The sequence below is a fragment of the Odocoileus virginianus genome, chromosome 11 (assembly GCF_023699985.2).
Source record: "Odocoileus virginianus isolate 20LAN1187 ecotype Illinois chromosome 11, Ovbor_1.2, whole genome shotgun sequence".
Classification (NCBI taxonomy): Eukaryota; Metazoa; Chordata; class Mammalia; order Artiodactyla; family Cervidae; genus Odocoileus; species Odocoileus virginianus.
In genome coordinates, this window is record NC_069684.1 from 43,162,077 (window position 1) to 43,186,344 (window position 24,268).

At 44.8% G+C, this 24,268-nt stretch overlaps 1 protein-coding gene across 1 annotated transcript; it reads left to right on the top strand.

Annotated features, from left to right (window-relative positions):
• The first annotated feature begins 3,680 nt into the window (after positions 1 to 3,680).
• Positions 3,681 to 5,212, top strand: LOC110125252 (small ribosomal subunit protein eS4-like). Its single transcript, XM_070473747.1, has 3 exons — positions 3,681 to 4,063; positions 4,561 to 4,952; positions 5,084 to 5,212. The coding sequence occupies exons 1-3, from the start codon at positions 3,681 to 3,683 to the stop codon at positions 5,134 to 5,136; spliced, it is 828 nt and encodes a 275-aa protein (XP_070329848.1). The 3' UTR covers positions 5,137 to 5,212.
• Positions 5,213 to 24,268: the final 19,056 nt, after the last annotated feature.

Sequence of the window (24,268 nt, forward strand, 5' to 3'; positions counted from 1 at the left end):
CCTACTTTGTCATAGGACTAAAGCATAACAGAGTTCCTGCTTTTCTGGAGGTTTGCATTCTTATGTGGTAATAATGAAAAACAAGAACAGAAAACAGAGTTTGAGGACATAGGTGGGTATGTTTCTAAGCTCTTTGCAGGAAAACACTCATTTAATGCTTAAAACTACCCTATGAGGGGCCTCTCCAATGGCTCAAGAGGTAAAGAATCTGCCGGCAATGCAAGAGATGCAGGAGATGTGGCTTCAATCCCTGGGTCAGAAGATCCCCTGGAGGAGGAAATGCTAACCCACTCATCTTCTTGCCTGGAGAACCCCATGGTCAGAGGAGGCTGGCGGGCTAGAGTCCATGTGGTCACAAAGAGTCAGACTCGACTGGGAAACTGAGCACAAGCTTACCCTGTGAAGCTCACTATCTCCCATCTATAGATGAGGAGATGGAGGAGATGAGGAGTTCAGAAAGGTCAGCAAACAGGCCTAAAGTCAAATGCTTAGAAAGAAACAAGACTGGGCTCTGAACCAGGAAGTCAGACTCTACTGCCTAGTATCATTCACCAAGGCATACTGCCTCTCAAAAACTGCCCAGAAACAAGTAAATATCAGTATTCAGTTGCTTACATGCACTGTGAAGAAAAACACTGCAGGGAAAGGAGTATGGGAGAAAGGATGATGGGCTGATATTTTTTCCAGACACTCAGGGAAGCCTTGTGAGAGGAACTGATGGGAACAGAGTGGGTGAAGATGGGATTAGGGAGGTTTGGAGAACTACTTCTGGCGTACGATGTCACCTAAAACTAGTCAGTCCCACCTCTATATAAAATCTATTGCAAGATTTAAGAATAACTCTCAAGTCCCCCTTTATATTTCACACTTTTTAAAAATACTCCTACTTTTTGTAGGGTTTGTGTGTGGTGGGGGTGGGGGGGTTGTTTGCTTTTTCTTTGTTCTCAAGCCTTCTAACCCTTCTGGGGGCCTGCTCTGACTGCCCTGCTGCCTCTGAGTTCCTCAGATGGAAATTCTAGGGGACTTCAGGCCGAGGAATGCTGGACCAGCGTCCACAGGCAAATGTTTTCAAGTTTATATAGAGGCTGCGTGTCTCTGAATCCCCATCATCTCTTTAGCTGCTGCATCTCATTACTCCCAGATCTTTTCCCAGGAACCGTCCTCATTCTATATTTGAACAATTACTTTCTTAAAATCTTTGAAGTTTTTCACTTCATCATGGTAGTTTCAGTTTCAGTTTTTAATTCCAGGCCACTAAAATTATTTTCAAATCTCTGTCCTGCCATCACTGTTACTAGGTCCCTCTGAGCTTTGTCCCATCTGCTGGATTGTATAATGTTTCTTTCCTCAGTCAAGTCATGTTCTTGAACAGGAAAAAGCCAAGGTCAAGGAGAGAGCCCCGTGCCTCAAACAGAGACCATCCCATGGGCTGGAAGGGGTTACTATTTGCTGCAGCAGGTCTGGGTACATCTGACAACAACAACATTCAGTCAAATGGCATACAGTCTTCTCTAGCACAGCACATACTTCCTTAAGAGCCAGCACAAAGGCAATACACCCCATTCACAGTTTTCCCTGAGCTTGCAAATTAAGTTCCCTGTTTTAAAAAGTAGAATGATGCTCATTTCCTGTATTTTCTTCCTGTAGGAATTGATCACTGCATCCACTTCAAAATATAGGCATACCTCACAGATGCTGAGGGTTTGGTCCAACTACCACAAAAAAGTGAATATTGCAATAAAGCCAGTCACACACATTTTTTTTTTTTTTTTGATTTCCCATTATGTTTACACTTTACTGAAGACTATTAAGTGTGCAAGAGGACTATGTCTTAAAAAACAATGTACATACCTTACCTACTAAATAGCACAGGGAGCTATACTCAGTATCTTATGATAACTTATAATGGTAAAGAATCTGAAAAATAATTGAATCCCTTTGCTATACACTTGAAACTAACACATCAATGAAAATCAACTATAAATGTGTCAATCGCTCAGTCATGTCTGACTCTTTGTGACCCCATGGACAGTTGCCTACCAAGCTCCTCTGTCCATGGAATCTCCAGATAAGAATACTGGAGTGGGTTGCTGTTCTTTTATCCAGGGGAGCTTTCCTACCCAGGGATTGAACCTGGATCTTCTGCATTGCAGGCAGACTCTTTACCATCTGAACCACCATGGAAGCCCAAATTAACTATATTTCAACTTAAAAATAAATAAAATTTTAAAAATAACTAAAAAAGCAATGTATGCACCTTAATTTAAAAACAGTTTATTGCTAAAATATGTTAACCATCATTTCATAACATGAAGCTGAAAATCTTCAATTTGTAAAAGCTGCAGTATTTGCAAAGCACAATAAAGTCAAGCACAATAAAATGAGGGATACCTATGTCCAGAATCTCTTTAAGAAATGTCTTTTTTTTTTAATATGATCTTTATCAAGAGCCTGCTTATCTGCCTGCAGCTCTCTGCTATTTCTCACTGTTACCCACAATACTCTGAAGTCATAGCTCCATATCTCTTCAGCAGAGCTCCCCACTGCCTTGCCTGGCTTGACAGAAGCCTGACTCTTTTTTAAATTTCCATTCTCCCTCTGCAGAAAAGGAAGTGTGCACCAGACCCTTTTTGAAACACACTGGGGAATAAATATGCATGAATAAATGCAAGAAGAAAACCACAAGAGAAGATTCATTTTTTAAAATCTTGAAGCAGCTGCTCAGCAGAGTGAGGATTTCTGGATCCAAGCAAGGTTTCAAAAGTCTTTTCTATTAAGCTCAGCAATTTTTAGAAGCCAGCCATGTCTATCATGCTTTTTTATAAGTATTGAATATAATAATCTTTCCGCTTCTTTCAAAGATCTTCCTGCAGGAAGCAGCCTGAGTGGGAGGACCGGGGTGGGGGGAAGCCCACACATCAGGTGCCAGACGTGGCCTCTCCCTGAGTTGGGTCTGGTCTGTTTTGAGTCACTGGGCAACTTCATGTCGCCACTTCCATACCCACCACCAGCTCACCCCTGCCTTCATGTGGTCTGTCTTCAAGGAACTTGTTGGAGGTGTTAAAGCAAAGGGTTGATATGAATCTGAGTCAACAGCTGAACATTTCCCCTCAACTGAAAACACTTACATGAAAGAAAAAGAAAAAGATAGCATAGTTACCTGATTAAAACCTCATCGCCATCACATAAGCAAGACCTGAAAACAGACAACTTCAGAGCAGTAAACGCTGCTTTCTCCTGATTATTTTAGGGTTTTGTGGGAAATGATGCTTTTAGAAAAACCATAAAAAATGATAACACTTAATGCTAGTGAGCACAGGGCAAAATTAATGAACTCATGTACTGCTTGTCACAAGATATACTAGTACAATCATTTTGGATTGTTAATGCAAAGCATTTGTCGGAAAAAATTCACTTTTGGCCTAGTCATCCACAGCATTAAAAGGTCGACCTTGCACAGTCCCAAGTATATATCATACACTGAAAATATCTGTTGAAAAGCTAAATAGATGCAGCAGCCTGATAATGATTTAATAACTTTACATGAACAAGATGGAACATTACACAGAAATTAAAATTATAATAGAAAGTCTATAAAATATGAAGAAGACTTCATAGTATAAAATTAATATACACTTCAAAATAATATTCAAATTGATTGCAATTAGATATGTGTATGCATGAGGAAAAATAATATGGAAATAGTTGAGCAAAGTGAGAAGGTTGGGAAGAAGGCAGGCCTCCAGAACATTGAAGCTTCAAAACATTGGATGCCGGATAAACTGACTGGTGTGTTTGCCCCTTGTCCATCTACCGCTTCCCACAAACTGAGAGAATGTCTGCCCCTAATCATTTTCCTAAAGAGCAGATTTAAGTATGCCCTAACAGGAGATGAAATGAAGAAGATTTGCATGCAGCATTTCATTAAGATCAAAGGCAAAGTCCGCACTGATACAACCTACCCTACTGCTTTTATGAATGTCATCAGCGTTGATAAGACTGGAGAGAATTTTCATTTGATCTATGACACCAAGGATTGCTTTGCTGTTCATTGTATTGAGAGAGTCAATTCCTAGGAACGTTGATAAGAAGTCCAGGGGTCCCCAAGGAGAGAGGGGTCTGGAATTCTCAGGGAGGAAGAAAGGACAAGTGTTTTTTTTCCCCTCTATATTCCTTAGGATTATATAACAATAATGTATCCTGCTTGAGGACAGTCTCTGGAGAAAACCTTCTGGCTAATCCTGTTACCTTAAAATGTAAATTATGGGAGTGGGTCTAGTGAGGTCTTTACAGCCTCCAGACATTCTTTTGACTCATTTTAATAAGTAATTAAAAAGTATATAACTCCATTGCTAACACTAGTGAGGGGGCACTCTTTCTGCCTCCTTCTGATGTCTATGTCAGAAGTTTTCTCTATCTCTTTTATACTTTAATAAAATTCTATTACACAAAAGCTTTGAGCGATCAAGCCTCATCTCTGGCCCTGGATTGAATTCTTCTCCTCTGGAGGGCAAGAATCCCGGTGTCTTTCATGGTTCAGCAGCAACCTTTCAGTATACCTGAGGAGGCCAAGTATAAATTGTGCAAAGTAAGAAAGATCTTTGTGGGGACAAAAGGAATCCCTCATCTGGTGACCCATGATGCTCGCACCATCCATTACCCCAACCCCCTCATCAAGGTGAATGACACCATTCAAATTGACTTGGGGACTGGCAAGATTACTGATTTCATCAAATTTGACACTGGTAACCTGTGCATGATCATGGGAGGTGCTAACCTGGGAAGAATTGGTGTGATTACCAATCGGGAAAGACAGCCAGGCTCTTTTGATATAGTTCACGTGAAAGATGCGAATGGCAACAGCTTTGCCACGTGGCTCTTGAACATTTTCATTATTGGCAAAGGCAACAAACGGTGGATCTCTCTTCCCCGTGGAAAGGGTATTCGCCTTACCATTGGAGAAGGAAATGGCAACCCACTCCGGCACTCTTGCCTAGAAAACTCCATGGATGGAAGAGCCCGGTGGGCTACAGTCCATGGGGTCGCAAAGAGTTGGACATGATTGAGTGACTTCACTTTCTTTCTATTGCTGAGGAGAGAGACAAGAGACTGGCAGCCAAACAGAGCAGTGGATAAAATGATCTCTATGTGATGTGATTGGAAAAGTCTTTGTACTTAATTAAAGATAATACCAAGTGATTAATAAAAAAAAGTGAGAAGATTGGAGGCAATATTTATAATTTTACTAAACTTTCTCAAATCCTGTTGTATTTTCTTTGCCACTTCAGAAGTGCTTCTTACAGAAAGAAACCTACACCACCCATAAAGACAAGAGATAGCAAAGATCTTTGAGGTTAAATTTAAGCAATCATTTTAAAAGTCATTTTGTATAACTCAGAGAGTTAACCGGCCTGTGCGGGGTGGGGGATGTTGCCCTAGTGAGAAACAGTGTAGACATCACTTCAGCTCAGTTCAGTTCAGTTCAGTGGCTCAGTCGTGTCCGACTCTTTGCGACCCCATGAATCACAGCACGCCAGGCCTCCCTGTCCATCACCAACTCCCTGAGTTTACTCAAACTCATGCCCACTGAGTCAGTGATGCCATCCAGCCATCTCATCCTCTGTTGTCCCCTTCTTTTCCTGCCCACAACCCCTCCCAGCATCAGGGTCTTTTCCAATGAGTCAACTCTTTGCATGAGGTGGCCAAACTACTGGAGTTTCAGCTTCAGCATCAATCCTTCCAATGAACACCCAGGACTGATCTCCTTTAGGATGGACTGGTTGGATCTCCTTGCAGTCCAAGGGACTCTCAAGAGTCTTCTCCAACACCACAGTTTAAAAGCAAGAATTTTTCAGCACTCAGCTTTCTTCACAGTCCAACTCTCACATCCATACATGACCACTGGAAAAACCATAGCCTTGACTAAACGGACCTTTGTTGGCAAAGTAATGTCTCTGCTTTTTAATATGCTGTCTAGGTTGGTCATAACTTTCCTTCCAAGGAGTAAGCATCCTTCAATTTCATGGCTGCAATCACCATCTGCAGTGATTTTGGAGCCCCCCCAAAATAAAGTCTGACACTGTTTCCACTGTTTCCCCATCTATTTCCTATGAAGTGATGGGACCAGATGCCATGATCTTAGTTTTCTGAATGTTGAGCTTAGAACTGTCTAAACAGATTCCTCCTCTATATACTCAGAGTTACTTGACTTCATCTCTCAATAAAAATGAAGGTTGAGGGGCTTCCCTGGTGGCTCAGTGGCAAAAGATCTGCCTGCCTATTCAGGAGCCTCGGGTTCAATCCCTGATCCAGAAAGATCCCACATGCCTCAGAGCAACTAGGCCCACACGCCACAGCTATTAGCTGTACTCTAGAGTTCTAGAACTACTGAAGCCCATGCACCCTAGAGCTATGCTCGGTAACAAGAGAAGCCATGGCTGGTCGCAACTACAGAAGGTCCCAGCCAGTAACGAAGACCCAGCACAGTCAAAAATAAATAATTTTTTTAAAATGAAGGTTAAATAGCTACTTTGCCCCTGGATCCTCATACTGTTTCTGAAAATACAGTCACCCTGTTTTTCTAATGTGGTCACTTTACCTTCTTGGGCTAGTTCTGCACGTGTTTAACAGGACTCTTCTTCCCTTCCAGAAGGGCGCAAAAAAGAGTGACCCCTGTTTGACATATGACCAAGACAGAGCCAAGAGCCACACGCAGGGCAAGAGGACTGAGATCAGGCATCTATTGGGATTAAAGGGTTAGGAGCATCTACTGTGGCTCTCAGATGCCTTCTTCTCCCCAAAGCACATGCAAAAGCCATAAATTTAAACAGGCAATATAGCCAGGCTTAGTTGGTTTAGCAATAAAGAATCCACCTGCCAATACAGAAGATGTGGGTTTGATCCCTGGGTCAGGAAGATCCCCTACAGCAGGCAATGGCAACTCACTCCCGTGTTCTTGTCTGGAAAATCCCAAGGACAGAGGAGCCTGGCAGGCTACAGTCCATGGGGTCATGAAAGAGTCGGACATGACTGAACAACTAAACAACAACCAGTCTTAGTTAAACATGAAGGGTGTGCTGTCCAGAGGGAAAAATAGATACAAATCCCGGAGCCTAGGAGAGGAGTGTGGAAGGGAGAAGGAAATTCTTCCTAGCTCATCCTCAGTGCTGCTGGGATGATGGGTAATGAAGTGATAGGTTACATGTGAGCCTTGCGTAGAAGAGGATATACTACTGTCATGCCCAAGCACTAAGGATGGAAAGAGGGCAGTCAATCTCCCGACAGATCTCACTGCCAGGCCCCTGTATAATATCCTAATAGTGCCTACTCTGATATTAGACAGGAAATTGGATCCGCTTGCTTCTGTTTTAAACCCACTACCTGCAAAGTACCAGGCACGTGACAAGTATCCTCACCTTCTAATCTCATAATAACTCTGCAGATTAAGTATTATTATCCCCCACTCTATGGATGAGGAGGCAAAAGTTCAGCAAGCTTTAAAAATTATACCAAGATGCTCACCATAGCAACAGAGTTTCAAACTAGGTCTGCCCTGCTCCCAATATTGTGGTGCCTTTTGCACTCCCCCACACTGTTTCACAAGATCCAGCAAAAGAAGAATTGGGGGTAGAAGAAGAGTTTCATCCTTAGGAGTGCCCAGGAGTTTGCTCAGAGTCCCCCGATCAAAAGCATGCTGCACTGGTTTGTGCTCAGTCTCCTGTCTTTCCAGTCTTCCCAGTCATCTTCACTGTATCTTCTGAGTTTGGAGAGCATTTGCATAGCTTTTAATAAATAAGAGTCTCTTTTTCCTACAGTAAGCATAGTAAGTTTGATATTCAAGAAAAAAATGAATAAAACTATGTCTGAAAACCAGGAAACAAGGACTTTCCTGGTGGCACAGTGGACAGAATGCATTTGCCAATTCAGGGAACACAGGTTCAATCCCTGGTCCAGGAAGGTTCCACATGCCAGGGAGAAACTACGCCCCATGTGCCACTTCTACTGAAACCCACATGCCCAGCACCCATGCTCTGCAACAAGAGAAGGCACCACAATGAGCAGCCTGCACACCACAATGAAGAGTAGTCCCCACTCCTTGAAACTAGAGAAAGCTCATGCAAAGCAACGAAGACCCAGTACAGCCAAAAATAAATAAATATTTTTTTTAAAAATATTTAAAAATCTGAAAAAAAAAATAAAAATAAAAATATAAAAAGATTAAAAAATTTGGAAACAGAGGAGACAATGAGGAAAAACATTATGGTGGATTAATCAACATAGAGCTCAATTTTCAATTTGGCTTTTACCTATCTAAGCATAGCTCACAACATCTCCATCCGTTATCGTCATGACTGTCTGTTGTTCAGTCACTAAGTTGTGTCCAACTTTTTGTGACCCCATGGACTGCAGCTCACCAGGCTTCCCTGTCCTTGACCATCTCCCGGAGTTTGCTCAAACTCATGTCCATTGAGTTGGTGATGTCATCCAACCATCTCGTCCTCTGTCGTCCCCTTCTCCTTCTGCCTTCAATCTTTCCCAGCATCAGGGTCTTTTCTAATGAGTTGGCTCTTTGTATCAGGTGGCCAAAGTTTCGGAGCTTCAGCTTCAGCACCAGTCCTTCCAATGAATGTTCAGGGTTGATTTCCTTTAGGTTGTTTATCCAGGACCTAATTGTAATAAACATGGAACAGTTTAAGTCACCCTACCAAGGCTTCGACTTCAGTGACCAAGGAACTGTAATTAGGTAGATGCTTTATTCACCCGACAGTCCACAAGAGATGGCTTTTCCCAGCCTTTACTCTCTTCCTGATCTTTGGCCCCCCCTGACCTGAGCTACAAGCACATGTGCAGTATACATCACTTCATAATGGTTTTCCAGGTCAGCGAACTAGGCCTGGGCTGCAAAACCTGCCTATCCTTCAGGGTAGAAGGAGTCCCAGTAAGTTGCCCTGAAGCAGCAGTTGCAAAATGGTGATGGTCTGATCCCATTTGCAATTGACACACAAGGTGATCTGAGGCTACTCAGCGCCCCGGGCTCCAGGAGTCTGGAGGGGACACCCAGTCCGTCCAGCTAGGGCCTGCCCGAGCAAGCAAGTCCAATTTCTTTGACTCTGTGTTCAAGGGAGATATGCACCAATGGGTGGGTTATGACTTGGTATTAGGTAGACGCCTTGGCCCTGACAAGACAGTGCAGTTTCCTACAGTTCTACCTTAAGGGGAAACATGTATATGAAGGTGTTAAGGCTTGGGATGGGCTTCCCTGGTAGCTCAACTGGTAAGGAATCCGCCTGCAATGCAGGAGACCCCAGGTTGATTCCTGGGTCAGGCAGAGTCCCTGGAGAAGGGATAGCCTACCCACTCCAGTATTCTTGGGCTTCCCTGGTGGCTCAGATGGTAAAGAATCTGCCTGCAGTGCAGGACACCTGGGTTGGATCCCTGGATTGGGAAGATCCCCTGAAGGACGGAATGGCAACCTACTCCAGTATTCTTGCCTGCAGAATCCCCATGGACAGAAGAGCCTGGCGGGCTACAGTCCATGGGGTCGAAAAGAGTTGAACACAACTGAGCTACTAAGCATAGCAGAGCACAGGGTTTGGGATTAAGCAGATGCCTCTTTCCCCCAATAGCCAGCTCCTGTAACAAGTCCTCTCCAGAGTCCTGCCCTGTTCCAGATCCCTGGATCCCCTAAGCTCTGCTTGCCTATGCATGCACAGCACCACCCCTTCATCAGGCATTGGTCAGATGGAACCCTCCAGGTCTTGGAGCTAAGGCTGACCCCCACGTCTTGCATAGCCTCAAGGAAGGAGGGAGTCCACCCCCCAGATATTGCTCTAAGAAGGCAGCAGCAAGTGGGTGACCATCACTGTTGTTAGATAACAAAAATTCAACAGAGGAAACTTAAAAGATCTGATTGGCTTTACTGAATAAGGATCATCCCACCTTGAAGACTGTAAGGAACGCTGCGCACCAAAGACTGGATGCTTTCGAACTGTGGTGCTAGAGAAGACTCTTGAGAGTCCCTTGGACTGCAAGGAGATCAAACCAGTCAATTCTAAAGGAAATCCACCCTGAATATTCATTGGAAGGACTGGTGCTGAAGTGTCAACACTTGAGCCACCTGATGTGAAGAGCTGACTCATTGGAAAAGACCCCGAGGCTGGGAAAAATTGAAGACAAAAGGAGAAGGGGGGCGCAGAAGCTGAGATGGTTAGATAGTGTCACCAATTCAATGGACATGAATCTGAGCAAACTCTGGACAGTAATGGAGGGCAGAAGACCCTGGTGGGCTACAGTCCATGGGGTCGCAAAGAGTCGGACATGACTAAATGACTGAAGAACAACAACAGCAACAATATCCCACCTAGCAAGTAGGGAGGAGCTGCCGGGAATTTTACAATATGAAGATGTATATAAATGGGAGAGGGGAGGGTCATCCTCTTTCCAGAATGGAAAAGGCCTATGTACCAAATTATCTCATTGATGCTGACTGGAAAATTGCAGACTGACAGGTTCAGACTACATTTCTGGGGAAAAGTCGAAATTGCAACTAGGTTCGGTCTTAAGCTTTGGTCTAGTGATGTGAGCTTAGCACCAGTGACTCCATTTTGAGGCTGTTACTTCTTTTTTAGCAGTTGCCATTTGGACTTGTTGCCTGATGGGGTCACAGGCTTCTCTAGCAACCAGGACTCCTAGATGCCTCTTACAGAGCGACACGCTGGCCATTGTCCCTGGTCCCATTTTAGGGCAGTCCGGTTTTCTCCTGCTCTGGCTACAGTGGGCATATGCCTGTTTGGGTAAGTTAGGGCTTGGCCATAGGTAGATACTTTGTTCCCCCAAGAGCCTGCTCCTGTGACCCAACCACTCCCGCCCGCCCCTTGCCTTCTTCCCGACCCCTGGCTCCTTTGAAGTGTGCTGTGCCTCTGCTGAATAGCCACCCCTTAGGCAGGCCAGCTGGGGCTGTCAAGGTCTGTGGAGCTAGGGTCCACCCCAATCATTTGCAGGGCCTCTAGGAGAGGAGAGAGCCCCCGGAACATCCATCTGAGGTGGCAGCCACCAAGGGACCAGTGTCAGTCCCCACTAGGACTAGCTGCCAGTTGGCATCCTGGGCGTCTCCACCAACCAGGGCTCCCAAGCGTCTGTTACTGATAGCTACCCCCTTCGCCTGCCAGTCCCTAACCTGGCAAGGCAGTGCAGGGTCCTACAGCTCTGCCTTCATGGGAATAGGTGTGCTTAAATAGATGATTTCGTCCCCCCAAGAAGCAGGTCCTGTGCCTGGTTTCCGGAGATCCTATCCCATTCCCTATTCTCAGCTGCCCTGAACTGCTGCGCTTGGGAGCCGTAGACACCTCTCAGAAAGCCTTGGGCAAGATCAGATGTCTCACCTCCCGTAAAGTTTCAGCTCTCACCTGCACTGAAATGCAGGGCTACTTAGATGATGGTCAAAGGGAAGAGGAAAAGGTTCTGAGAGCTATCCCCCTTGTTCTGAGTCTGGCTTTCTCTCCCTGGCCTTTTGGAGTCTGCATGCCATCTCTAGAGCCCCGTGAATAGCTTTCAAACAAGCTGAAGACCTCGTCCACACCAAGAAGACGGCATCTGCAGGAGGAAGAGCCTCAGCTGAAACAAGCTTGCTTTTTAAAAGACTTTGTGCTAAGTCACTTCAGTCGTGTCTGACTCTGCGACCCCATGGACTATAGCTGCCAGGCTTCCCTATCCATGGGATTATCCAGGCAAGAATACTGGAGTGGGTTGCCACGCTCTCTTCCAGGGGAGCTTCCCCACCCAGGGATCGAACCACTCTTCTGACGTCTCCTGCATTGGCAGGCAGACTCTTTACCACTAGCACCGCCTGGGAAGCCCCAAAGGACTTTGAGAGCACTCTAAAAATTTACTTTGAAGCAGCAGCGTACGTAAGCGGGGGTGGGGAGCAGGGATGATGGTGTGGGTTTACTGAAGTCTAAGCCCCATTGGTCTTTGGGAGACAGAACTCGGGTGTTCTGAGCCCTAGCATAGTACTCTTGTCTTGGGAGCGCTTCCTCCTCTCCCTGCCATTTGTCCTTTTCCTTCCTCAGGATTGCAGCTAGCAACAAGGAGATGGTCTGAATCATCTACTTTCTGAGGGCTCAGCCTTAAAAGCAGATGGATTCTTCCTCCTGCGCTAATCCTTGTCAGCTAGAAAGCCCCATTTTTACACCTGCCTGGGGTCCATATATCATCTACAAGACAACTACTAATACTGCAGACCCTGCAAGCATGGATCGGAAGCTGGAGGTCCCTTAAGCCTGGAAAACTACGTCCTCTAAAGCCAACACTGCATTGTATTCTCACAGATGTTTCATACTGATAGTCTGGTTTAGGGGTTTTAGTTTGTTTTTCTCTTTTGATTGTTTGTCTATCCTGTTCTTAAAGGCAGCTTTCATCTTGATGACGTTCCACTTATCTCCACGGCTCTCTTTAAAGCTGATATGTTTTTCTCATGGGTAGCTCTTTCTCTAAATGGAAAATCTGCATTAACATTTCTTTTTTGAAGTTCCGCAGTCAGCCAGAAGACAGCCAGGACGCAGTGAGGAACGGTTGGTGAATTGGCGCTTTGCTGCCACCTAGTGTCGGCGGGCGAGATTGACGTGGAAAGAAGCTGGGGCAGTTGGTGGATGTGGGGGTGTCTCTTTGGACATTCACCTTCGGTGATCCATAGATGAAGATTTTCGGGCTCTGCACCAATCCTACATGGCGGTGAGGATGAGGGGCTGTGCAGAATTGTGGGTCACACGGTTGTCTCTGAACTGTTCGGCTTGCTAGCTCCTTGATTTAAGGAGCTACACCCACAGATAGAAAATGAAGCTGGTACCTTTCCTCTCATGCCATCACTAGGGCAAATCTGATCATCTCTCCCTCCCCCTGAATCCCATATCGCTCCTCCCATGTCCTTCTCCGGTGAATAAGCAGAAAGAGGGAAGAGGAAGAGGCAGAGAAACAGAAGCAGTGATTTTCTCTGATCATCTCTATCCTCTACAGAGAATGCTTGGAAAGAAAACCAAGACTGTTGAGGGAAAGATAGTGACCTTGAATCTGTGCACCGAAATCTCCAGGAGATGCAAACTATCACAGTGATATGCATGGCTTCCCACCAGGAAGGACTGGAGTTGTTATTGTTTTAGTCGCTCAGTTGTATCCAACTCTTGCGACCCCATGGACTGGCCTCCTCTGTCCGTGGTGTTTCCCAGGCAAGAATACTGGAATGGGTTGCTGGGGTTGCCATTGCCTTCTCAAGGGGATCTTGCCAACCCAGGGATCGAACCTGCATCTCCTGCATTGCAGGCGGATTCTTTACCTCTGAGCCATCAGCAAAGTCCAAGGGCTGGAGAGGACCCTGCAAATCAACTAGAAACAAACACTCAGAAACTCAGGAAAAATAGTTTCAAGCTAGTTTAATATGTCTGATGATTGGTTTGGTTCATCTGCAAGTTCAAAGCCCCAGTAGCAGTGTCTGATATGTATTATGTATGCCCCAAATTGGGAATGCTCACACAGTATTTCTTCAAACCTTTAACAATAATGCTGTGAACATTAGCTAGTAAGAAGGGTCAGATACTGGAAGGTTTAATTCAATTTTCCAGTTAACTAAGAATTAAAGAAGAAATGGCCTCTCTTGGGTTTCTCAGGTGGCTCAGTTGTAAAGAATCCACCTGCCAATGCAGGAGACGCGGGTTTACACCCTGGGTCAGGAAGATCCCCTAGAGGAGGAAATGCCAACCCACTCCGGTATTCTTGCCTCGGAAATTCGGAGGAGCATGGCTGGTGGGCTACAGTCCCTGGGGTGGCACAGAATCGAACACGACTGAACACTCGCTCACTTGCCTCTCTTATCCACAGAAGTGGTTGCTGGTAGTTGTAACTTTCACATATCTGTGCCCTCTTCAATATTTCTATTAACATATAGAGAGACAATTTTGAGACACAAGTGGGGAGGATTAATGACGCATTATATGGCAGAATTCCACCCCAAGATAATTTAACAGGCTAGAATTCAACAGATGCTTTTCTAAGAGATAAGACTAAAGTCTTACAAATAGATTTTAGTAAGTTGATTACACAGATACAGGATGCACATATTTGACTTAATAGCAGCTGATGTGGGGAAACCCAGACATTTTTGTTACCTGGTATAGCTGCCCCCAAATGCCAAGAGTCTAAGGCAGCACTAATAGAGAGGGATGTCCAAGGTAAACAAATTCAGCCACTAAGGGACAGATTTTAATCAGTCATATTATTGCAATAGAGAAAAAGGTGTGAATTTACTCCACTTTGACTTGCCAAGAGATGACTGGGTGTTTTAAAAGGAGAATGAGGGAATAGGAAGGCGGAGGATAAGCAGGGGCTCAGTAGAGTCAGGGAAGTGAAAAATTGAAAAAAGAAAAAAAAACAGGAAGCGGGGGTGGTTGATCCTTATGATACTCATCCAGATTTGCTAACTGGCACTTACATCCCACAGAGACTGGGAAATGAAGACTCTATCTTCAAGTGTTGGCTCGAACAAACAGTCAACTCTTTGGCAGCCTTAAGTTTTCTCAGGCAGGTACCCTCAGTGGGGCTAGTGTCATCCTTGGGATATGTCTTTGAGCTGTTAGAAATCATATCAGTGTTTTGTTCACTGATATCTTCATAGATATCTTCATAGGCCAAAGTTAAGGCCTTATTGAGAAAGGGCTCAGGGGAGCCTAGCTAGAGTTTGGTCAAAGAGAGACATTTTGTCAGAGGTAGAGTGTTGGAATTCGGGAAGTTCGTAGTTCTGGTGATTACTGAAAAAGTAGGATCATGCCTGTGGCTTCCCCGGAAGCTCAGCTGGTAAAGATTCCACCTGCAATGCAGGAGACCCCAGTTTGACTCCCGGGTTGGTAAGATTCTCTGGAGAAGGGATAGGCTACCCACTCCAGTATTCTTGGGCTTCCCTGGAGGCTCAGTCAGTAAAGAATCCGCCTGCAATGTGGGGGACCTGAGTTGGATCCCTGGGTTGGGAAGATCCCCTGGAGGAGGGCATGGCAACCCACTCCAGTATTCTTGTCTGGAGAATCCCATGGACAGAGGAGCCTGGCGCCCTACAATCAAAGGGGTCACAAAGAGTCAGACATGACTGAGTGACTAAACACAGCGGAGGATCATGCCTGCAGTGCTACATTCCACTCTCTGCCGGGCCACAGCACAAAATAGAAAGGGAACCAGGTTGACGACGGTTTAGGAAATCACATCAAATGAGGCAAATCTGAAGCTGCGAGGATGTTTAGAATGGAAGACTCAGGGGGAAACGGAAGAGCTATGGGGAAGGGGGAATGGATTTAAGAGCTTTGCAACACAATTGTTTAAAACAATCAGGTAAACTGCATTGCAAGAAAATGGGGGTCTCACTGAAACCATGAGTAATCATCAGTTAAATCCATTACATCTATAACCTGCTTTCACTGACCAAGGTTGTTTTAATGTTGCTACAAAAAGCTTGCATGTCATCCAAGCGGCACTGTAGCCTAAACAACAGGATGTGAGCACAGGGGTGTTCCAAGAGCTTGGAGTCAGCTGGGTCTAGTTTGAGCTGAGCCAGATAAAGCTGAATAGGCCCACTGACCCTAAAACTCGCCCTGCACAAGTGTCTGATGAATGACCTTTGGATGTCAGAGGGTCAAAAACTCTACCCTGTGATCATGCTAAACGCCCCGACTTTTAATGTGCCTCCCATGAAGAAGCATATAACTCAGGCATGCCTGCCCAGAAAACCACCTAACTCCCATTCTCCCTACCTCTAATCATCTTTCTCCATGCTTAACACCACCTTGCTTCCTTTATCCCATAAATATCGCAAGCCCCTCACTTTTGGGGAGGCAGGTCTGAGACTTGTTCTCATCACCTCGTTTGGCTCCCTTGTGGATAGACTGTTTCTCGGCTGCAAACCTTGCTGTCTCAGTATTTGGTTTGCGGTGCATTGGGCAAACGGACCTGGGTCAGCAAAACCACCATATAGTTCACAGAGTCTAATGGCTATGAGAGATGTCAAAGAAATAATTCCTGTCTTGGATAGGATTTGGACACACACACACACACACACACACACACATGAGTCTCTTCCTGGCCCAACTACTTAACCAGTTGTGTGACCTTAAGAAGATTTCTTAACATTTGTGAGCCTCAGTTTCCTCTCCCAAAGTAATGGTGCCCATGTCATTGAATGATGGTAAGAACTAAAGCAGGCAACAAAGGTACAACATCTAACGCTTGGTACATTAGCCAGCGTTCAACAGATGTTAGCTCTTACATTAAGAGTTAATGATCTGAATTTCCCCATTAGTTATGAGAAGAAAATATAACACAATGGGACAGAACATAGACTCATGAGCCAGAGTCCCTAGATATCAAGCTCAATTCTACCATTTAAATAATTTAATTCTGGTTCTCCATTTCCTCATCTGTAAAATAGGTATCATAACAGTCCTTACTCCATGGATTTGTTGTAAGCATAAATGAGTGAATATATGCAGAGTGCCTAGAAGAATACCTAGTGTGTGTCAGGTCTATATAAAGTAGTTTGACACACAGGATTAGTCCGGAACCTTTGGTAACAAGTCCAGTCATTCCTTTGCTCCCTGGGGGATTTGTTCCGGGATGCCTCCAGGCATGCAGATACCGAAATCCAGCTCAGCGATGTAGAAGACACAGGAGACACCTCAGGTTTCATCCCTGGGTCGGGAAGAGCCCCTGGAGGAGGGAATGACTACCCACTCCACTATTCTTGCTTAGAGAGTTCCATTGACAGAGGAGCCTGGCAGGCCACAGTCCATGAGGTCACAAAGAGTCGGACACAAATTGAAGCAACTGAGCACACATGCTTAACTTTTTTGGCATTTAGTGTTAGCTCAGCAGTAAAGAATCCGCCTGCAAGGAAGGAGACACAGGAGATGTGGGTTTGATCCCTGGGTAGGGAAGATCCCCTGGAGGAAGAAACGGCAACCCACTCCACTATTCTTGCCTGGAGAATCCCATGGACAGAGAAGCCTGGTGGATTGTAATCCATAGGGTCTCAAAGAGTCGGACACAACCGAAGCAACTTAGCACACAGGAATGCTACCTAAATTCACATATTACAAAGCCACCACGTTGGGCTAGAGAATGCAGCTTAGACCTGAAGCCAAAACAAGGCACTTGTCTAAACTCAGACCTTGGCTCAGGCCTGGCAGCCTTGGTCTAGAAAATAGCAGTGAGAGGCATGACCACCTCACATCCTGACGGACAGCAGAATCTCCATTCTGGAGATTCTGGACAGGGGATTCAGGCTATTCTGGTGGCCAATGTGGTGGCCTGCCCGAGGGTTCATCACGAAGCTAGTGGAGTTTAAGTTTTAGACCCTTATCTGCAAAAGCCCTTCCAAAGACCTGGGGGCACTGACAATTCTGTGCACACAATTTTGTGTTCTTGAAATTATTCAGCTTTCAGTATCACACAATGTGAGTCTGTCCTGCAACCTGCATTCTAGTTAACCTGGCCCAGGGGTATCCAATTATCACTGATCTCCCTAATAAGATGAGCTATTTCTCCCCTCATGGGGAAAAGCAAGTGAAGAGTGGAGAAGTGGCAGAATCTTTTTCTTCAGAACTCCTAGAGGGAAAAAAAAATATTGCTGAATTCCTTTAAGAGCTGATGTTGGAACACAGAGAAAAGAGGGAAGTTATACTAATCTGTGAGGACACCAGCTACCTGATGAGTTTGCTTCCAAACTCCTTTCCTTTTCTTCATATGCACAGATCTAGAAATTTCCCACCACTGCTCGGCTTGACAGATTTCTAATGGAATATGACAGGAAGTGGAACAGACTATTTCCAGTTCTCTGATAAGAACCATCCGTACACACCTTTTCATGTTCTTTCCCCTGCCAGCTGACAGGAAAGAAAGAAGACACCCACCGCTGCCGCCACCAAGGGAAACTCGAGAATCTGTGTTAAAAATGGTGGAGTCACAACATGGCTTCTTCCAACCAGGGAGCCACCTTGGAACATCACAGGGGTGAAAACCAGTCACTGCTGAGTATCAGTATTTTACCTATTGCAGCATGTAGGATCTTTAACAGGCTTCCCAGGTGGCACTTCCCAGTGGTAAAAACCCTCCTGCCAATATCAGAGACCTAAGAGACGCAGGTTCGATCCCTGGGTCGGGAAGATCTCCTGGAGGAATGATAACCCACTCCAGTATTCTTGTCTGGAGAACCCCATGGACAGAGGAGCCTGGTGGGCTATATCACATAGGGCCATACAGAGTCAGACATGACTGAAGAGACTTAGTACACATACACACACAAGATCCTTAACAAAGACGGATATCTATACAATATAATAAAGAAAATTAGAGACATTTTAAATTAACCAGGTTTTGAAAGATAAGAAATAGGGGGACTTTCCTGTTGGTAAAGTGGTTAAGAATCCGCCTGCCCATGCAGGGAACATGGGTTTGATCCCTTGTCCAGGAATATCCCACATGCCGCAGAGCAGCTAAGCCCATGAGCCACAGCTGCTGGGTCCAAGGTTTAGGGCCCTCAAACTGTAGCCCTCGTGCCTACAGCCTATGCTCCACAACAAGAGAAGCCACCGCAATAAGAAGTCCACTGAAACGAAGAGTAGCCTTCCCCAGAACGAAGAGTAACTACTCCCCACCACAACTAGAGAAAGCCCTCGGGCTGCAACAAAACCCGCACAGCCAGACAAGAATAAATTAAAAACAGAAATAGGGGTCATACAAACAACACGGTAGAGGAGGTTAAAGACAGAAAGAACAATTAAGCTGACCAGAGAAAGCTCAATGGAGAAGATGTATTTTGTGTCGGACATTAAAAATTAGAGTTTTAAGAGGAAAAGATGAAAGGAGATAGTTCCACATGAAAAGAACAGTAAGAGAGGAAACTTGGATGTGAAAAGGATAATAGAGGACTGGTTGGAGCATACATTTTATACATACATACAAAAGAATAGTGGGAGATTAAACTGGAATAGTATGTTGACTCAATTTTGAAAATGTTTTAAATGACGGGCTAAGGAATTTGACCTTTATATTTATGTTGTCAAGAGGGAGTCCTTGAAGGTTTTGGAGCAGAGAGGTGACATATTCAGTTAGAACTTTGGGAAGACGTGCTGAAAGCAATTGCAGAGTGGCCTGGAAGGGAGAGAGGAGGATCCATAGCCACAATCAAACACAGTCACCAGTGTCCGAGTAAGAGCAGTGTTTAGGACAATTCTCCATGAGTCTCTCTCATCTTTGTTTTTGAGATAATGCAGAAACGTGCTATCAGTTCCAAAGCATAATACAAATACCGGGTCTTAGTCTTGCTACTAGTAACATCATCATGGAAAAGGAAGAGGTGAAATGCCAGTAAGCCAATGTCTGCTGCTTAAGCAAGCAACCCACACAAAGAGTCAGACAGGTGGGAAGGGGGCAAAAGGTTAAACTAATGTCCATCCTAAAGGAGATCAGTCCTGGGTGTTCATTGGAAGGATTGATGCTGAAACTGAAACTCCTATACTTTGGCCACCTCATGAGAAGAGTTGACTCATTGGAAAAGACCCTGATGCTGGGAGGGATTGGGGGCAGGAGGAGAAGGGGATGACAGAGGATAAGATGGCTGGATGGCATCATTGACTCAATGGACATGAGTTTGAGTAAACTCAGGGAGTTGGTGATGGACAGGGAGGCCTGGCGTGCTGCGATTCATGGGGTTGCAAAGAGTCGGACACAACTGAGCAACTGAACTGAACTGAACTGACTGAATGTAAGGTTTGGGAATTAATTTTTAAAACTCTCCCATTATTTCCATTAACATGAAGAATTCAGAGTCATCCACATCAGAACCAACAGAAAACATCTTATGAAGAGTTAAGAGCTACACAGAAAGAAATATACAGAGAATTATTAAAAAGAAGATTTTATCATAAATAATGGTGAATGTATCTTTGGTGATCATACAATTTTACTTCAAATACACTGTCTGCGTTGCCTGCTCTGCTTAACTTCATTTATCCTCCATTCTTCACTTTTTGGTGGCTCAGTGGTAAAGAATCTGCCTGCGATGCAGAAGACACAGGAGATGCCGAGGGTTCAATTTCTGGGTTGGGAAGATCCCCTCAAAAAGGAAATGGCAACCCACCCTAGTATTCTTGCCTGGAGAATCCCATGGACAGAGGAGCCTGGCAGGCCACAATCCATGGGGTTGCACAGAGTCGGACACAACTGAAGCAACTGAGCAGTCATGCTTCACTTTTTGACATTAGTGTTGGTTCAGCAGTAAATAATCTACCTGCAAGGAAGGAGACACAGGAGATGTGGGTTCGATCCCTGGTTAGGGAATATCCCCTGGAGGAGGAAATGACAACCCATTCCAGTACTCTTGCCTAGAAAATCCTATGGACAGAGGAACCTGGTGGCCTATAGTCCATGGAGTCACCCAGAGTCAGACACGATTGAGCAACTGAGCTTTTTAGATCCACAAGCTGCATCATAAAAGATACTGTGACAGGCAGCTTTGCTAAGATTGTAACTGATTATTAGTGAGGATTGAAGGGGACTGCTCTACACCCATAACTCTAGCACATTACTGGAGACCACAGTCTTGATCTTGGGTGGCCTCAGCCTGTAACGACTTGGAGTGGGCCTTGGGTTCCCAGCCAGAGACTGGGAAAACACTGGACCCTAGCTACTGGACCAGTGGTCAGTGACAAGGGCTCTGGCCCTTCACCCTAGCTGAAAAGAATTTCCACGAAGATGGAAAGTAGTGAAACAAGTAACGTATTTATTAAGAGGGAAAAAAGTATAGTATGTGTGGGAAGACATACAGGCGGATTCAGAAAGGGAGTCGCTGAGTCTCATGGCAGTTTGAACTACTTCTATGAGGTATTTCTTCTGGGTTTCTTTTGGCCAATTATTTTGGTTTGCCTGGTTCTGAGTCCTTGTTTGGTATATCTCAGGATCCTCCTGTGTGTACACACTACTCTCCCTTGTAGCTAAGATGGATCCAACCACAGTAGCGTCTGGGTAGAGCATCCCTTGACATTGCTCCCCCTAACATCTGCAGGGAGTCGTCTTTGGGCATGTATGTTCGAGGAGGTCTCCTGACTTCAGGAATGAGAGATCTGTGGTCTGGCAGGGCTCAGCCCTCTCCTTTAATTGTTCTGCTGTTCTCTTCAGAGTTTAGATACACAGAAATGGAATCTACCCTGGCAGAGGGGGTGGGAGTGGGGTAGGGGGGCATCTACCTCCTGCCTCAGTCTTTTAAAAGAGCTTTCAACATCCATAAAGGAAAAATTGCAGGGGTGGGTGGGGAGGTTGAGATGAATATTTTCTTTTGTTATTTGGATAGAAACAAGAAGGAAGAATCACCCCAGGGGGCCATACAACTGGAGAACTGCTTTCCTACTCTGCTACCTTTTAAGAGCATTGCACTGAAATATTTATGCTTGCTGCATTGCAAATATACAGAATCGTATAAATGCTAAACTCCTAACATTATTAATTTATCAGATATTTACAGGCCTATGTCTCCAGGAATCACAGGGAATCTTTAAACAACAACTAACATTTTTAAAACTACCAAGATAAAATAATGAAGTCAGAAGGAATGAATGGACAGTTAATTAAAGACAGAAACAGTAGGTCAAAATAGAGGAGACTTCACCTCAGTTCTGAAACCCTCACTGAGCCTTTAGTGTAGAACAGGTATATGCGCTGATTGCTAGAAACACAACAGACTCAGCCACTCCATGGGCTGTTCATCCAGTAAGGGAGAAAGATGCCTAAAAAAAAATAAAACTGAAGCTATAGTAGAAACCATGACCTTCAAAAGGCTACTCTGCAAAAGAGTGATATTGGAACATTTACCAACTGGGACAGGAAGAATTCCACAGAAGATTATCCATCCTTGTCTAGGCTCTAGGTAAGAGAAAAATTCTCCCTTGATAGTTTAAAAGTTTGAACTGAAACACTGGATTTAACATTGGTTCAAAAATTGGGAACAAGAAAACCCCAAGTTTAAAAATTAACATTAAAATTGGGACTGGACTGGTGTAGCAAAGGGTTTTGTTTGTTTGTTTGTTTGTTTTTTCAAAAATGGCCATAAGAACATTTCCCAGGCCATGTGCTCTCCTTCCAGTGTGACTGTGACCCACCTGCCATCCAAGGGTACAGTCCACCTTCCCTTCCCCTTGAATCTGGGGGTGTAGAAACTATGACAGAAGTGAGGATATAAGACTTCCAAGGCTACATCACAAAAGGCAAGACAGATTTTTTTTTCAGTAGACTTTATTCATTAGAGTGGTTTTAGGTTCACAGCATTATTGAGAGGATGGTACAGAGATTTCCCATAAACCCCCTGCCTTCACACCTGCAAGCCTCTTCCACTGTCAATATCCCCCACCCAGAATGGTATGCTTGTTACAACTGATGAACCTATGTTACTGAGTTCAAGCTCGCTTTGCTCAGCATGTGACAGGCCAATGAATGAATCCACCAGCAGATGGAGAAGATGGCAGAAACTGTCTCAAAAATAACCATCTTATGGAGTCTGGATGCTGGGTTCTTTTATAGAACATAGATGCTGGGGAGCTGAGGAAACAGTAAAAAGGCCATGAATCTTGTAAATATTTCCCAGGATGGCAAGCCTCAGGCAGAGGATGTGTTAACTTCTTCCTTCCTGTCAGTCACAGGTGGACAGGGTTCTGAACAATGACACTTTAGTTTAATAGGCAGAGGGGTTGGAGTCTCTGAGGCAGGCCAATATGTATGATTATAATAAAATCAACGAAAAGGAAGTCAAAGGAACAGTTCCAACATGGAGTCAGAATTGGCTCTTCCCTACAACACTTGGGGCTTCCCTAGTGGCTCAAGTGGTAAAGAATCTGCCTGCAATGCAGGAGACCCAGGTTTGATCCCTGGGTTGGGAAGATCCCCTGGGGAAGGGAACGGCAACCCACTCCAGTATTCTTGCCTGGAGAATCCCATGGACAGAGAAGCCTAGGGGTCTACAGTCCATGGGGTCACAAAGAGTCAGACACGAATGAGCGACTAACACTTTCACTTGCACTGCAGCATCTACATACACATCATCATCACCCAGAGTCCATAGTTCACATGAGGGCTCACACTTGGTGTTGTGCATTCTATAGGTCTGGACAAACCTGTGACATGTATCCTACGTTATGGGATCACACAGAGTACTTCCACAGCCCTAACCCCTCTGTGCTCCATCTGTTCATCCCCTCTCTCCCAGGCCCCTGGCAGCCACTACTCTTTTTACTGCAAGATGGCTTTTTCTGGTTCTCTTCAGGAAGCGGGCTCTCAGAAATAAACTAAGATTCATTCATAAGTCTTATTAGGGCTCCCCTGATAGCTCAGTTGGTAAAGAATCCACCTGCAATGAGGAGACCCTGCTTTGGTTCCTGGGTCAGGAGGATCCACTGGAGAAGGGGTAGGTTACCCACTCCAGTATTCTTGGGTTTCCCTGGTGGCTCAGCTGGTAAAGAATCCACCTGCAATGCGGGAGACCTGGGTTTGATCCCTGGGTTGGGAAGATCCCCTGGAGAAGGGAAAGGCTACCCACTCCAGTATTCTGGCCTGGAGAATTCCATGGACTGTATAGTACATGGGGTTGCAGAGTCGGACACGACTGACTTTCACTTTCACTTATTCATAAAATAGAAAACTATGTAATAAATGATGATAGAACAATTAGAATGAGTGAATTGTAACTAAGTTTATAAATGTGGTTTTATTTTTAAATCACTGATTGAATTATTTTAAAATGTGTCAAAATGACCTGTAGAGATTAATGTCATTTACCTGTAATTTAAGATATATAAAACAAGAGTGTTAGTTATAGATTCATATATATTAGGAAATTTGCAAGAACATACATGGGAATGATATACCTCAACCTCAAGATTGTCAAGAACTGTGAAGGTTCTAAGACTATGTCCTCCTTCCACATTAACAAGTTAGCCTGCCAGTTTTATGGATGCTGGCAAAACACACAAACTTTCCTGGCCAAAGAACATCATCACTCGTGGCAGAGTAGGAAGCATGCCCTTCATGGATGCATCAGTTCCCCTCGGCTCTTAAGTCCCACAAGGGTGATGCTGTGTGGCCTGGGTAGAGATTGTGAACACAATGGGTTTCTATCACTGCTGAGGAAATCCCAAGCTTTCTTAATGGGCTGTAAAGCTTAAATCCTGGAGGGAGATACTCTTTATCAGCTTGT